Source organism: Crocodylus porosus, unplaced genomic scaffold (genome assembly GCF_001723895.1).
Source record: "Crocodylus porosus isolate Cpor-Errol unplaced genomic scaffold, CroPor_comp1, whole genome shotgun sequence".
Classification (NCBI taxonomy): domain Eukaryota; kingdom Metazoa; phylum Chordata; order Crocodylia; family Crocodylidae; genus Crocodylus; species Crocodylus porosus.
In genome coordinates this window covers 66857044-66873941 of record NW_017728947.1, presented here as the reverse complement: position 1 = coordinate 66873941, position 16898 = coordinate 66857044, and the positions used below count along the sequence as shown (strand labels likewise).

At 40.2% G+C, this 16898-nt stretch overlaps 1 protein-coding gene across 4 annotated transcripts in view; it reads left to right on the top strand.

Annotated features, from left to right (window-relative positions):
* The window catches only part of PRKD1 (protein kinase D1), a 276582-nt gene that overhangs the window by 203607 nt on the left and 56077 nt on the right, over positions 1–16898 (top strand). For 3 of the 4 annotated variants that reach the window (XM_019551743.1, XM_019551744.1, XM_019551746.1), the window contains 3 exons: positions 1323–1454; positions 3372–3532; positions 9767–9790. In XM_019551743.1, coding sequence (XP_019407288.1) covers positions 1323–1454; positions 3372–3532; positions 9767–9790 — 317 coding nt within the window. The remainder of the gene's footprint in view (positions 1–1322; positions 1455–3371; positions 3533–9766; positions 9791–16898) is intronic. The other variant, XM_019551745.1, reaches the window with a different exon arrangement.

The window sequence follows — 16898 nt, the reverse complement described above, 5'->3', positions numbered from 1 at the left end:
CCCAGGGAGGGTGATTTGGCATTTGGATCGGGATAAGCCCCAGGGAGGGTGATTTGGCATTTGGATCGGGATAAGCCCCAGGGAGGGTGATTTGGTATTCAGATTGGGATAAGCCCCAGGGAAGGCGTACTGGAATAAGAAGCCCGGAGAAGGGAGGGTGCACAGGAATAAGAAGGCCCGAGGGAGGGTGCACAGGAATAAGAAGGCCCGAGGGAGGGCGCATAGGACTAAGAAGGCATAGGAATAAAAAGGCTCGAGGGAGGGCGAGCGTATGGGTAGAGGCCCAGAGAAGGCGAGAGTATGGGTAGAAGCCCGAGGGAGGGCGCACAGGAATAAGAAGGCCCGAGGGAGGGCGAGCATACGGGTAGGGGCCCAGAGAGGGCAAGTGTACGGGGAGAGGCCCCGGAGAGGGCCGCCAAAAGGAGATAATAGACTCAACAACGTCTGGGACAACTGAGAGGCTTAAGGCATGGTATTAGGGGTGGTAGAAGCCATGCGTAGCCCTACGGCGGAAGTGCACTGAATCATCAGGAGACGGGGTACCGGCGGAAGTACACAAAAGGGTACTGTGCAAGAGGGTAAAAGGCAGCCTCCCTTTTATAATATTTTCCAGCAAGACGTGGCGGGCGAGATAATGAGGGTACGTAGACACCCACTTGACACGGTAGGGGGTGCCAGGAGAGATCGCGGCCGCTTCTGGGCCCCCGCCCTGTGACGCCCTTCTTCCTACCTGCACCCACCTACAAAAATTGCAGAACTAACGTGGCACTTGTCACCATCACATTGTTCACTATTCAGTGCCATACCCCTTTTCCCTCCCTTTCAATCACCTCCATCACCTGGTTGTCTTCTCTACATAGATTGTGAGCTCTTCAAGCCACATACAGTCTCCTTCTCTCCGTGTGTACAGTGCTTAGGAAAATGAGGCCCCATTCCTGCTTAGCCCTGAGGTTCAGCAGCAATAAACACAATTAATAAAGTAACGCACATGTGAGGGTTGTTAACATGTTCTTCTGGAAAAAGAAATATGCAGATTGGAAAAATAGCTTTTATAATAGGGCTTCACTAGTGATTAGCTATATTCCAAGCAGTACAATATAAAGCAACTATAGATGTTTGATGCAAATTTACAAAAACACACTTTATATTGCTTATCAACCTTTCCTTCCATAAATGATATTCTAAGTGAATAAAAGGTGTATTCATTTGCCAAATGACTAAAGGTATCTTTTATGATAAAATATCACTGAATGATACATATTGATAATAACTTAATTATCTTCATTTGTTGGGGTTTTTTTGGTTTTTTTTTTTTTTTACAGCTTCTGCCACATTTGAAGACTTTCAAATCCGTCCCCATGCTCTGTTTGTTCACTCATACCGAGCACCAGCTTTCTGTGACCACTGTGGTGAAATGCTTTGGGGCCTTGTGCGTCAAGGACTTAAATGTGAAGGTATGTTATATTAGGATTTATTCTCAAACACAATAGTGAACTGGAATGAGACTTTTCTGTGTACTTGACAGCACTTGGATATAATGTAGGCACTAGAAGAATTTCAGATTACAGGGATTATAAGAATTTGTCTGACAGTTATTCCTGCAGAAGAAAAAGCAGCTTGACTAATATTCCAAACTGTTTAACCAGCTAGTTAACTTCTTCATATTTGTGTAGCCTTTTTTTTAAAGGAATATTGGATTTAGAGTAGAGAAGTACCAATACATCAGTCCAATATAGGATCAGCAGTGATAGAAAGGTAATTTACTATATTGGAAATCAGCCATATCAGGCCAATAATTTGGCCAGTAAATGGCCCATGCATGCACACAGCCGCAGCACAGTACAGGTGGCAAGGAGCACAGCCCGGAAGCATGGAGTGCTGCCTCCTGCTGATAAATCTGGTGTGGTGGCAGGGGATGGGGGAGAGAAGGAGCTGGGGATGCAGATCAAGGCCCCCATGGTGAGGGAGGCATGGGGCTGGGGCAAGTGCTGCCCATCTGGGGTGGGGTGGCTGTGGCACAGAGCCCCAGCTTCTCCAATGGGCTTGGGGAGGGGGGCTTAGCTTCCACCATGGGATGCTGCTCAGCTGGGAACCACTGATCTAGCAGCTTGTCTGGTGGCTCTCGCCACTGCTTCCACTGCTCATCCAAGAGGGCAGGGGGAGGGCCTGTGGCCCCAGATCTGCAAGGGGTGGGGTGGGCTGGGGCAGAAGTTGTGCTGGGAAAGGGTTATAGGGGGGGCTGCAGCCACAAATTTGCTGTAGCCCCTTCCCAGTGCAGCCCAGCCCTAGTGGGAAGAGCTTGGCGCAGCCCCGGCTCCAGCCCACCCTGCACAGATCCGAGGGCATATGCCACCCCCTGCCTTCCTGGATGAGTAGTGAGAGCAGCAGCGGAAGCCGCTGGATGACCAGGTGAGTGCTGGACAAGCCACTGGACCACCGGCTCCCGGCTGAGAGGCATGCAGTCGCAGGAGCCAGTACCGCCCCTGCACTCGCCAGATAAGCCACAGTACCATCCCGCGTCCACCCCACCACAGCTTGGCAGTGCTTGCCCCAGTCCCTCCACCAGTCCCTGCCTCATACCTCCCACACCACAATGGCCTTGATCTGCACCCCCAGCCCCTTTCCCACCACACCAGACTTACCAGCTAGAGGCAGCTAGGCTGGGTATTAGAAATCGGATCAGCATCGGCTGATATGCCTCCTTAAAAATTGGCTATCATTATTAGCTGCAAAAGACTCTATCGGTGCACTCCTAATTTAGAGAGGACTGATAGTGTAAGAAAGACCAAATGACCAGTTATTCATGGATTATTTATGTTTATTCTGTATCTTTATGAAAGTCTTATCTTTCTGTCAGTTAAGTTTCCCTTGGCTTAATTCTTATCTTTCATTATTCTTTTTTTTAAAACCACTGTAATTCAGTTAGTTTCACTGTATTTGCTCTTAATCTGTATTTGTGTAAATTAAGTGTGTAACTGCCTGTTATTCCTTATTTTGTTATGACTGCTCCGACTCTTCCCAGAGCATCCTTCCTGGGTTCTAATTGGAGCCTTGCCAATGATTGACATATAGTGAATCTTTTATTCCCTACCTTCTGGGTGCAGGGTAAGCAGCCTCCTTAGTGCTTTCAAACCGTAGAGAATTGAAGAATTAGGGAGTCAGATTGAAGTGTGGCTATAATTGTAATTTCTGGAAGCGTGTAGTATCCTTACCACCCATTTTAACCTCCAGAATTGGAGAGCTAATTAGTGAAGCCGAGGAAACAACAGTTTCAAAGAAAATGAGGATGCCATGTAGTTCAATATAAAAGTGCATTTTTGCTTTATACTAAAATCATCTATAATAGGAGGGTTTCATATTTTTCTTTTCAGGATGTGGTCTAAACTACCATAAGAGATGTGCATTTAAAATCCCTAACAACTGCAGCGGTGTACGTAAAAGACGACTCTCAAATGTTTCCTTAACAGGAGTCAGCACTATTCGGACAGTGTCTGCAGAACCCTCACCTAGCACACCAGATGAGGCCCTTCTGGTATGGTATTCGCTAAACATGAAAATACTATACGTTGTCGTTGAGAAAAGAATGAAACACAACATTTAAGGATTTTTTTCCTGTCAGACTTGTTGAGAATCAGTATATGTAAATGATACAAATTTTGCTTTATCATAACAAGAAGATCACTGTCTAAATGTGTACTAGCTCATGCGTCAAGTTTGCTTCCCCTAGACACTTAATGCAGTTAATAATAACCTATTTGTGAAAGGTTGTGGTATTTGAGGGTCCAGTTCTGATGTAGTTACTGATAAGCAGTCAAAGCTGGAAGGATTAGCACAGGGAAAGTAGAAGAAATAATATGACAAACATACTTCCTTCAGAACTGGAAACCAAATTTCTTGTGTGCCAAAAAGCATATATATTGATTTGTAGTATAGAAAAAGAAAAGACTTAAAAACTTAATTAGAACATGTAAAAAGGGATCTCAGAAACCTGATCATTTTTGTTTCTCTGTGTGTGTATGCACACTTTGGGCCCAATCCTGTTTCAGCCTCATATGCATAAATGGCAGGTGCATAACTGCAGTTTTTGGCACCCATGCATAGTTTGGGATTCTGTGTAGCTATCCTTGATCTGTTCTCCCATTCTGCACATGATCAGTATATAGCACTTTGGCTGTGTATGTGTCCTGGCAGAATAGAATTGCCCAATCATGCATATAACTTTAGTCATCCTACCCAAGATCTAGCTGGTATCATGCTGGTTGGGGCACTTTCCTGAAAAGTGAAAGATTTAGGTTCAAATTCCACTTGGGTGAAGAGGGCCTACAACTTGGTTAAATGCTTTAGCCCCAGTATAAAAGGTGATGGGTACTAGCTATTCTCCTTTGTTGTTTCACTTCCAGTAGGTACAGGTACAAGACAGTCACATTTTACCACAGGTGAAAATAGAATTCAAACTGTGTGTGTCAAAAATTTCCATTATGCAACTGTGCACCATGATGCATGTGAAGGTGATAGAGCAGCAATTCTCAACCAGGGTGCTGCATCACCCTGGGGCATCTACAGATCCTTTCAACAGTGCCAGGGGTGCCATGCACAATATTAGTATTGATGGTGGGAAAACACGATTCAGAAGATAAACCCAGAGATTTCAAATAAGAATCCATAGTGTTAAAACATTCAGATCTTTTATGGTCTGAGTTCTTTGCAATAGAAGAGTTGCTCTATTTCTTTTCCGTAGTCAAGAAAAAAATGCAAATGAAGAGCTTACCTTTTCCAAAGGGTGGGTCAAGCATATCAAGGGGTGCCTCAAGTCTAAGGAAGTTGATAATCACTGTAATAGAGTATTTAGCCTGCACAAAGCGTGAACCACAGTGCTTCCTGTGGAGCAGGGATGTCAAACACAGCAGCACTGCTCTAGAACCCAAAGGGTTAATGCTGCTACCACTTGCCACCCTTCCCCCCCCACACTCGATGAATGTGGGAGTTTAAGTAAATCAGTGGCAGGGAAATGGACGCACGCGTGTGTGTGTGTGTGTTTGTGTGCGCGTGTGCAGGCACGTGCGCGTGATAGCCATTTTACCCCCCTGGGTTCTAGGGCTTCACTGATGCAGAAACTCTAGCAGCCACAGAGATTTGAGCTTCTGATGTCACTTGCAGTTTGGATCTGGCTCATGAGGCCAAATGAGTTTTAACCTCCAGCTGTACAGCAAACATCAGTGTGACCAGTATTCTGAATAGTGTGATCAACTTCCTGCCTTTTTTTTCCATTTAATGACATTTTCCATAAGCATCTTGTTTTGAAAAGAAGTCTGGCTTTAGACTGAGTTTAGAGAGGAATCTTGATGCAAGGGTGGGTCATCAGCTTCACAATACTGTATCTCTGTAAAGCCATCACAAAATGCTCTGAAGCCAGAAAAAGTTTTCTTTTTCCTTTGGGTTTTGCTTTGTTTTGCTTATTTGCTCATTTTGTGTTTTGTCATCTTGAAATCTCCAGAAAGATTCAGTGCATTTTGAGGAAAGAAAAATCTATCAGTGCATTTTGAGGAAAGAAAAATCTATCTAAGGATTTTTTTTTTAATTGCACCAGGACCAGTTACTTCATACCTAAACATGACTGCTTTTAAATGAGAAATCTTTACCTTGAAAAAAAGATGAGCAATGGCAATAGAAAAGAGGGTATAGTTTTGGTTTCTTTTTATTTAGAATATATCTTGAAGCTAATATGTTTTTTAATTATAAATAGAAAACTAATGATTTAATAGCTCTGAGAGTCTGACTTAAACTGATAACGTGAAGGAAGTTCCCAGGTGAGTTGCCCACTCTTTGCTTAAATTGCAGCTTGTAGTAAATATGTTAATTGTGATTATTCACCTCAGAAATGGCTTTTCTAAGACCAACATGTTAATTATTAGAATAAGTTGTGTTGCTATATATTCTTTGTCCTAGAAATATTTGCAAATTTGTATATTTAAGTTGCAACAAATATATTTTAATAGCTAAGAAGCTACAATGTGCACACAGAAATGTACCTAATCGTAAATAAAAGTTTAAAACCGTTGCAATTTAAAAACAAAAGAAAGAATGTGGAAGCAGATGAGAACAATCTATGTCATGTTTTCTTCTCAGTTAACATGTTAGTTTTATTAAACCTGACATGCCTTAACAATTTTATTGCAAATGACAAAAGACATTGAATTACAAGCAAAACCATCTATGAGTTCTGATTATGTACTGATACTACTAATTATCATTAGCCTTAAGATACTTAGGAATTCAGGTGAACATTATAAATATGTTATTTTTAATGGAATGCTAGTTAAAATAAACTGGGTACTCAAATTTTGCAAAAAAACAACCAAGAAAAATCCTCTACAGATTTTTGTGGTTCTGAAAAATGTATTTTTGATATGTATGATAATTATGATTGTAACTATATCAATAAAATAATATCAATAAAAATAAAATTAAGAAGCAGTTTGGCACTGCTCTGTTTCCAGAACTATGATTAAAAATGATTACTGCCATGTTACTGAAATGTTAAACAGCTTAACATTGCTCCAAGCCATGATACTGCCAAAAGAGACAATATGGATTTAAAAAGATAAGATGCTTCTCCAGAACAGATAGAAAAGCATTAATACGTGTTTGTTGTGCAACCCTGAGGCTGAATTTTGAATACCTACCATATGGTGGAAAGTGTAGAACAGTTTTTCATTTTTATTTGTGTCTAACTACATCTTGAATGATTGTTATTTATGATACTCATTACAAATAATTTTGGGAGGCATGATGGATCACATGATTAGTGACAGAACACTGAGCCTTTGACATTTAGTCCATCAGTCTAAATGCAGCTCAGTTAAGTAATGACTCAAAATTATCATCTAATTTGAGTTTGGTGGCCAACCTACAATACTTTAAATTTTTGGTCAGAGATTGCAAGGCTGCCATTACTCACTATGTTCTAGTCATGGTATACTTTAGCTTTCAGGATTCTCATTAAAACATTCAATAGGTAGCGTCTGCAACATTATTTAACAAGGGTCAGCACCTTCTGCCCATAGGTTGGATCCAGCTTGCAAAAGGATTGCAAGTCCTGCAAAGGCCCAACCTGGTTCACATTTTACTAAGGATGCACCAGTCCCCAGCTGTTTGAATTGGTTTGGGTTTTTCTAATGGCACCAACTACCTCTGGCTTCTCCAGGCTCTGCAAAGGGCTGTTCTTTATCACTGCAGCCTGTGCCCACTATCACTGGCCCATGGTGCCTACTGGGTCACAAGGTGTGGCCTATATTAGTAACACATTGCCCTGCTATTTAATATTTTTTAATCCTCTGGAAGAGTCAGAGTCATCAGTGTGACCATCACAGTGGAGAAATGTGATAGTCTTCATGCCAAACGACAGTGTATATATAATTTTCTCTATTTTTTTTCTTTAGCAATCACTAACCTCTATCAGGCCGTCCTTTTCTTACAAAAGTTATTCAGAATGTCATATATGTAGGACATGCATGTGGGGAAAGTGAAAAAAAATTGAAGTGACTAGCAGGCCACAAGCTTAACACTGAAAAATTAAATGAATAACTTTCTGATTTTCCTTTTCTTACAGAGGTAAAACTATGTTGAAGAAGATCCCTAGTTTTTACTTGAGCAATTTTTCCTGCTTTCTTCTTTTTTATGTACATAAATATCATTCTTTATTCTCATTCAAATGCCTTGTTTGGATTAATTTCTTCTGCAGTGTTTCTGAGATAAGTTTTACTTTACTTTATATTGTGGCAGCAACCAAAGGGATTAGGCTATGTTATTCTAGGTGTTCTACCAACACAATGGAAGGTGCAGTCGCAAAGAACTTATAATTTATTTTTATTATTACATGGAATTGAATCACCAGCATATAAACATAACCATAAAGACTCCATTCTGGACCAGTATTTTCAACAGGCCAAATGCCTTTTATTTCTATAGGTGTAATATCAAGCTCATAAAAATAGGTCTGGATGGGACAGCAGTAATTGGTCAGTTAGATCAAGTTAGGATTGTCTTTAAAGAAACAGGTGATTTTAACTGCTGTATAACCTTTGCCTTTCCAGGTTCTTAATTATACTTATTTTGTTGGTTTTTTAATTAAATGATAAGATTTACTTTGTATGGATTAATGTTGGAGGCATTTAGGATACATAAGAGCTTTACATTTAGATTGACCTACACTTGGGCAGGCACTCACAGGGCACATATCAGGCATAAAATGGCATGCTTGATCTAAATTAGTTCATCTCAGAAGGTGAACTAATTTAAGGGATTACCTGAGCTACAAAGGAGGTAACCTGATCTAGCAAACTCCTGTACCCATTTAGACATAGGCCTGGGGCTTAGAAAAGACCAGAACTATGCAGTTCTTACTCCCTTCAACCCCGGCTACCCTATTGTAGACTCACCAGACCCTCCATTGACCTGCCAAAGCCCCCAAATCCCACAAGTCTCTACCCCCACCAAAAGTAATTTGCCTTGGGCTGTCCACTCCACTCCCAGTTGAACAGACTGGCTGCCTCTCAATCTAGTCACCTAACTAACCCTAGACTGGGTGCAACGAATGTTTGCATGTACCCTTAAATGCTGACCACAGACTGAATTTTTCTATTTCATGCAGACCATATGTGGAGACTGTTAAAATAAGATAAATAATTTGAACACAAAAAACAGGTATATAAATATCTAACATGGATGTAAAACTCCATATTTTTGCATGCTCAGATTTGTGTGAGAAAAATGCATGCATAAAATGTATATATGAAAAACTGTGGCTGCAGGTCTACGGAAAATGGTAGCATAATTTATTTTCACAGAACATTCAACATTGTCTCTAATACTTTGTTCTCAATCAAATTCAGTTGGCTTAATTTCTCAAGAGCCTTGCCTAGAGTTCCTCCTCTTCTTGTTGGTAGCAGTGAAAGAATTAAGACAGCATTTTTTACTGAGAAAGTTTGTTCAGTCAGTTCTGCTTACTTTGCTGATCAACAAAAATGTAACTACATTTTACTGAAGAGCCAACGGAGCTGAATGGGAGAGAGGCTTCCTGGAAATGTGTTATAAACAGAATCGTTAACTAAGTAATGATTTCAGAATCTTTATTATTGGAGTTATGTGGACCAGAAAGAGAGCAGCTTTAGTCAGAGATAGTAAACTTTGTTTACACAACTATTAGATGGAAAGAATGTCTTTTTTCTTGTAAAATAAATATATTTGCCATGGAAATCTTAGAAACATGATAAATATGGAGCCACACCATGATGTTTTACTTGTCCTTTTGCCACTGAATTTTAAACATATAAAACATTGCAAATACATTCTGATCTCTGAGAGATCCTTAATTTCCCAATGTGTGGGTACTTGCATCAACATCATCTCATAAGGCATTTAAATTATTTGAATTCACAGTTTATTGTAGGCTACTTTTAAATGCAACTTAAAAGATCTAGCCCTACATATCTAAACATTTTTTTTCATTCTATTACCCAAACAGAAATGACAAGAATATGAAAATCTTAGAATAGGTTATATAACCTAGAGTCCTTTGAATAGTAACTCGATTTGAAAATATAATTATTTTTGTTTTTATATTCTACTATATGTTAGTCTCTTAGTGTAAAATGATAAAACATCCATGCTTACTTCAAAAATAACATTGTTTTCTGTCTCTCCCTCCCCCTCCCCCCACCCCCAATTCTTTGCTCTCCTTTTTCCTCTTTCCAACTTCCTGTCTCAGTCCCCTGTCAGCCCTGGCTATGAGGTATGTACTAAATTTACTCTGCTGTCTATCATACTATCAAGAATAGATTGTTAGAAATCCAGCAACTTTTATTTAACATCAGTTAGAAGTACTCTTAAAACACACAGGAGTTTATTCAGATGTATGTGTACTTCAGAGTCATATGTTCTTCAGAATCCAAGGGTGTATTTAGTTTCAAAGATTACATTTGTCCTTTAGAGAGTGAGTGGTCAGCCACACAGTTCAGAATTAGGGTTATACTTTAAAATGTACCTCCACTCAATGTTAGAGTTAGCGGTTACAGCTTACATTTGTGCCATGTCTATGTTTATAAGAAACAAAACTAATTAAAAGCCTTATTTAGTTCTGCTTTGAAAAGATATGAAAAATGGCACCTTTATATTCAACTGGTATTGAGCAAATGGCATTACTTAGAGTGTATAGGGTTTTTTTATTGGTGGTGGGATCCATGAAGGAGAAACTCAGTTTTGCTTTCAGATTTCTGGAAATGTGTAAGCTTGGAACTGTCTAAAATATCTAACCCAAATTTTACTCTGAACCTAAACAAATTTGATCTGGACATAATTGAGCAAGAATACATTTGGTACATCATAACACATTACAGTTGATTTTTTTTCAGAATAGAACTGTATTTTAAAACTTAGTCCAAAATTTGGTATCTCTATAGGGGTCAAAGAGTTTGAGTAAACCAGAAAATATGGTGAAGCTTTTAACTTCATCTGTATTCAGTTTGTTCAATATCTTCATTAATGATCTGGGAGATGGAAAGGAGGGCACCCTCAGCAAGTTTGCAAATGAAACCAAACTGGGGGGTGGGTAGTAGGTATACTGTAGGGTAGGGCTAGGATTTAGAGTAACCTAGACAAATTGGAGGATTGGGCCAAAAGAAATCTCATGAGGTTCATCAAGGACAAGTGCAAAGCCCTGCACGTAAGACAGAAGAATCCCATATGCCGCTACAGGCTTGGGACCAAATGGCTAAGCAGCAGCTCTGCAGAAAAGGACGTGGTAGTTACAGTGGACAATAAGCTGGATATGTGCTAACACTGTACCCTTGTTGCCAAAAAGACTAACGGCATACTGAGCTGCATTAGTAGAAGCATTGCCAGCAGATATGGGGAAGTAATTATTCCCATCTATTCTGCACTAGTGAGGACACATCTGGAGTACTGTGTCCAAGTTTGGGCCCCCACTACAGAAAGGATGTGGACAAGTTGGAGAGAGTTCAGCAGAGGACAACAAAAATGTTAGGGGGCTTGGACACATTACTTCTGAGGAGAAGCTGAGTGAACTGGGCTTATTTAGTATGTAGAAGAGAAGACTGAGAGGGGATTTAATAGCAGCCTTCAACTACCTGAAGAGTGGTTCTAAAGGAGATGGAGCTAGACTGTTCTCAGTGATGGCAGATGACAGAACAAGGACCAATGTTCTCAAGTTGCAACACAGCACATTTAGGCTGGATATTAGGAAAAACTCTCTCACTAGGAGGGTGGTAAAGCACTGGAATGGGTTGCCAAGAGAGGTGATGGAATCTCCATCCCTGGAGGTTGAGGCCTGGTTGGAATGATCTAGTTGGAGATGGCCTTGCTTAGAGCACAGGGTTGAACTAGCTGACCTCCTGAGGTCATCTAACCCTAATTTTCTATGATTCTATGGTAAACCAGTTTGACACCATAAGACTGTACATGAACCAGATGTGGCTCCACCTAAACCTACATGGATTTAGGTCTGCTATTTTGGCTATTGTTACCCTTAAAAAAAAGACAGAGCCTTTGACACATAAGTGAGTAACTGAATAAAATAGAAATATATAGTTCATGTTGGCATAAAAATGGCTCCTTTGCCAGTTTCATGGACTCATGCTAAAAATTTAAATTTGTGGGACATGAGATAAAACTAATATTTAATTAATCTATGAATTGTGTTGGCACTTGTTCATTGATAATAAAATAACCACAGTGCTGAGTTATCTCCTTTGTAGATTTGAAATTTATAAACAAACAAAGAAACCCTAAGCTTTTACCTTGTAGTTTCCTAGATGACAATTCATTTATTTTTAATTTATGAAAGCCCAAATGGTATGAGACTCGAATTGCTCTCCAGAATACTATTGATGTGAAATATGGTATAGTAAATTACAGTTGACAGAGAGATATAGTTATTCTGTTCTTGGCTAAATATAAAAAAAACCAAACAAGGCATCATTGGAGAAGGAGAATATTAAATGGCTTATAGCCTACAAAGTTTCCTGGATATGGTACTACTTTTGTTACTGTATGAACTGATCATCATAGGTAAATGAAAAAAAACCTAGATTATAAAGTCTACCTCCCTTTAAAACATTAGGGAGTACATCAGATATTATACTGATTCTACTCTTAATTTTTGCTAAAATTGCAAAAGCATAATAAAAGAAAAATTGTATTCAGGTTAAATTCGGTACTTGTTGACATGTGATATTAGAACCCATGAGCCAATAAAAGACCTTTCCAGAGGATCACAAATAAAGCTGTGTTCAAATGTATCTTTCTTTTCTCTAAGGAATATTGTTCAGCAAGGCCTGCGTGTTATGCAATTAAATTATAACATGAAAGAATCAATATGAGTTAGAATATGAAAGAATGGAGAACACAGTCTCCTTTGAGTAGAGCTGCTCCTACCCTACTAGATTTTATCTGTATAAGTTCTTAGGTTCCCCATTGTCACAGTGTCTAAGTGTTTAAATGATTCATTCTTTCAATGAAAATTGCTGGCGAAGCCTTCTCATTCTTTTTTTTTCAGCTCTAGAAGTCAACGACCTTTACTGCATTTCTCTTCCTACTCTAAGCACTGCTTCGAAATAGGGTTTCAGTTGCAATTCAGGGAGCTTACAGATTGTGATTATATCCAGTACAGTTGTAACCACCCTTTCTTTCTTTATGGTGAGATATAGAGTAGTCCTTAAACCTTTTTTCCTGTTATACTCCTATATGAAGAAATGTAATAATAAAAGTAGGTCATAATTAAGCAGAGAAAAGTAAAAATTATCCAACCTCTGAATAGAACTCATAGATTAAGATCATGCTATTTTGCACTTTTTTTTCCATTAATTTCGTCCAAATATCCAAGGGTGAGTTTTCTGAATGTTATTTCTTGACTATTGGTTTTCACCCATCATTCAATCTGTTCATGCCCAGTCCTGATATGAAATACAATGTGGGTGCATCTACACGAGACATTGACTAGATTTACTAATTAACTCCTCCGTAAAAGTCTCATCATCTACATCTACAGGACAATTAGGCTGGAGTAAACCAATAAACTCTGGCACAGGTAGTTACTTGTAAATAAAAGTAGTATCATATCGCAGAGTTTTTTACTCTGCAGCAACATATGTGTAGACACTGATGGGGCTGGCTGGGCCATGAGGGTGCTTCAGTGGGGGGGTTGCCTGACAGCTAACCTCTGCACTGAAGCATCCAAGTGAGAGTAGCCCTCTCTGAGCCCCCACCAGCTGGGGCTGCTTTGACCTAGCTCAACATGCTGCAGTTCTGGGCGCACATGTAAACACAGCACACAGGAGCAATAAACTGTGGTACAATATGTGCTGGAGTTTATTGCTGCAAAGTAATATGCATGTGTTGATGCTCCCTGTTTGTGTGTGATTATTCAGTACCCATGCAGACTCCATGCCTGCTTTTACACTCCACGGGGGTTTACTTTGGTTTAATATTCCCTAAATTGAAGCAGTTATTTTTTAAAAATACCACTTCAACTTAGGGAGAACTAAACCAAAGTAAACACCTGTGGCATGCACACAAGGGTTATGTGCCTTTCTGGTGGGGGTGGGGGGGCAAGCTGCCAGCAGGCCAAGTGGTCCCTGAGCTGCAGGAGGGCCGGTGCTTCCCTCTGTGGTGGCTTCCAAGGCGGCACCCACCCGCAGGCATCTGGCCCCAGTCAGTCCTGTAGGGGCACAGCAGCCATGGAGGGAAGCACCACCTCCCTTGCCCCACAACTGCACTGGGAAGCATTGGGCACCCATGCAGCTCTGGCAGGCAGGTAGGCTCTGGGGAGGAAAAAAAAAAGATCAGGCTTGCTGCTTTTTTTTTTCCCTTTAATAGAGCCTGCCTCCATAGACTGCCGCCTGGCTGCCTGCATGTGCAGGGCTTGGTGCTTCACTCCACAGCTGTAAGGTAGCAAACTAAAATACCGCAGAGGTGTTTTATTTTGCTACATCCCAAAGTCATTTAAAGAGCAATATGCCGCTAACAGTGTAAACAGCTGCTCCATTAAAGCGCAATACCCTGCTGACAGTGTAAACAACCACGTCATTAAAGTGGTACAAAAAGGCATTTAAGCCACTTTAAAGGCCAATTTTGTGGTGTGTGCCAAGGCCCCATAATAGTACTAGTTTTGATCTACCCCATTCAACTCTATGAAAAGAAGCTATCAGACTTCAGTTGAATCATGATTCATCAGATAGGGAATTTGGCATTGAAATTATTTTTAGATCACCTAATTTAGTATAATGTCTGCAGTCTTTAGCAAATCCTTTGCACAACGTAAAGCTTTTGTGCTAGGAAATCCCCAAATCTCTGTTTGAAAAGTGTGAATAGTCACATAAATGCTGTTGAAAGATAGCAATTGTTTGTTATTACTTCCAAAAATGAGATGGGGTATGGGCAGAGCATTTAAAGCAGAGTTTGCTGGCATTGATGTCTGAGCAGAGGGTGTAGGATATGTAATAATTTCCATGTGAAGATGGTTTCATGTTAACAGATTGTACTGTGGTGAGTTCTTTGATGCATTCATTTAAGTGCTATGAAGACTTTAGTTATCCTTCTTAGTCCTTGCATGATTAAATCATGCTATATACTTAAAGAGAAGGGTTGTAAAGTACAGAGCAGTCAATTATGTATAAAGTAGCCAAATTTTAAGTCATCTTATCATGCTGTATTTCAGTATGCTTAGCTGAAATTTTGCCTCCTTGAGTACAAATTAATAACAGTGCTTTAGTTCTCATATAAAGAAAACCAATATTTTGACTGTGTAAAAACTCAAGTGGTTCCTGTGGAGATATATATATAGTCTCATTTGATACCAATTCTGTCAGATATTCACAGATCAATTGTGTATATGAAGGAAGTAGATATTGCTGCAGGTATCCCTGATCATAAGAAATAACAGGTAATGCAACTAATTATTTTTCATTAGGAACTTTGTTCTCTTCTGCACAAATTAATGTATTAGAAGTTAGCAGTTTATTTTTTTTTAAATGCACAGAACAGTGAGGAGATAAAAATAATATATTGAACTGGTTTAGTTCTTTGGTTAGATTGGATGCCTTTGGCTGAATCTCATTATCAATATAAATGGCTAGGAATAATTTTACATGTATTTTGTATTTCATATATTTACTTCAATTTTGCCATGCAAAAGTAAAAAAAAAAAAAAAAAGCCACAAACAACACAGCCTCTTCATGAATGGAATTGAAGAGTTAATACATGTCGTGTGACATTTGTTTCTAGTACAACTGTTGACATAAGTGTGTCTGCACAAGAACAAATAAGAACAAAATTCTGCCCTTTATTTTTACTTTATTTTTAAAGTAGCATGAACAATCAGATATCAAAAACAAGCCATTTCTTTTCTGACTAAGAAAATATGAAGTTTTTCAGTTCATGTGATATTTATCAAGAGTCTTAAGGCAGTTTTAGGGATGCTCTGTTATCTAAGAGTCTCTTGTAAATTTTAGGCACTTCTGAGCAGTTGGTTTTAGAGGCCATTTCCCATCTTTAGAATATGAGGGCATAAAACGTGCCATAGTGGGTCAGACCACAGATCCAGATCTTAGGTCTCACACTGACACAGAGAGGTGCTAAGGGGAAGAGCGTGCACACACACACACAATTATATTCAGGGGAGAGGACGATGTCTGGGTAGGGCCTGAATATAGTATAGACTCTGTGTATGTCTCTGTGTGTACACACATGTGTGCTTAGAGGAAGCTTCAGGTTCAGCATCTCCCAGGCAACGAGATTGGCTGAGAGTGTAGTTACATGTTACCTTTCAAATGTGTTAATATTCTTAAAACAGGAATATTCACACATTAAGGCAAATTAAATGAGGTAAGTACCTGCTCAGGGTGAAGTTACATGTTACATTTAGACCATACTAATGCCACTTAATTTGTGAGTGTCCACATGTTAAGCACATTAACTTATACTTAGTGTCTTCTGAGCATCTCAAAATTATTCCACTTCAAGTGAGGATTAACTCTGGCTTGTGCTACCTAACTCATGTTAGGGTAACTTCAATCTGTTCCATAATATTAAAAAAGCAATTTGCTGTCCTCCAACAGCAATTAGCTGAGGTCATTGTGGGACCCCTGACATGGCTTTACGAGCACTCGTGGTGCTCTGGTGTGGTGCCAGAGGACTGGAAGAGGGTCAACGTGTTTCCCATCTTCAAAAAAGGGAGGAAGGAGGACCCAGGAAACTATAGGCCAAATAGTCTTACCTTGATCCTGGGTAAGCTTTTTGAGAGAATCATCCTGACACATGTCCACGAGGGGCCAGCAGGGGAGATTATGCTTAGGGGCAACCAACCTGGGTTCATTAGAGGCAGGTCTCATCAGACCAACCTGGTGGCCTTCTATGACCAGGTCACAAAATCCTTAGATGCAGGGGTAGCAGTGGACATAGTCTTTCTGGACTTTCGGAAGGCCTTCAACACTGTCTCTCATCCCATTCTCATTAAAAAACTAGAGGACTGTGGTGTCGACACCTACACAGTCAAATGGGTCGCAGCTGGCTGGGGGGCCGCACCCAGAGAGTGGTGGTGGATGGGTCATTTTCGACCTGGAAGGATGTGGGCAGCGGGGTCCCCCAGGGCTTGGTCCTCAGGCCGCACTGTTCAACATCTTCATCGGTGACTTGGATGAGGAGGTAAAAAGCACCCTGTTCAAATTTGCTGACGACACTAAGATGTGGGGGGATGTGGGCACGCCAGACAGGAGGAATAGGCTGCAATCAGACCTAGACAGTTTACAGGGGTGGGCGGATGAGAATAGGATGGGATTCAACACTGACAAGTGCAAGGTGTTGCACCTGGGGAGGAAGAACCAGC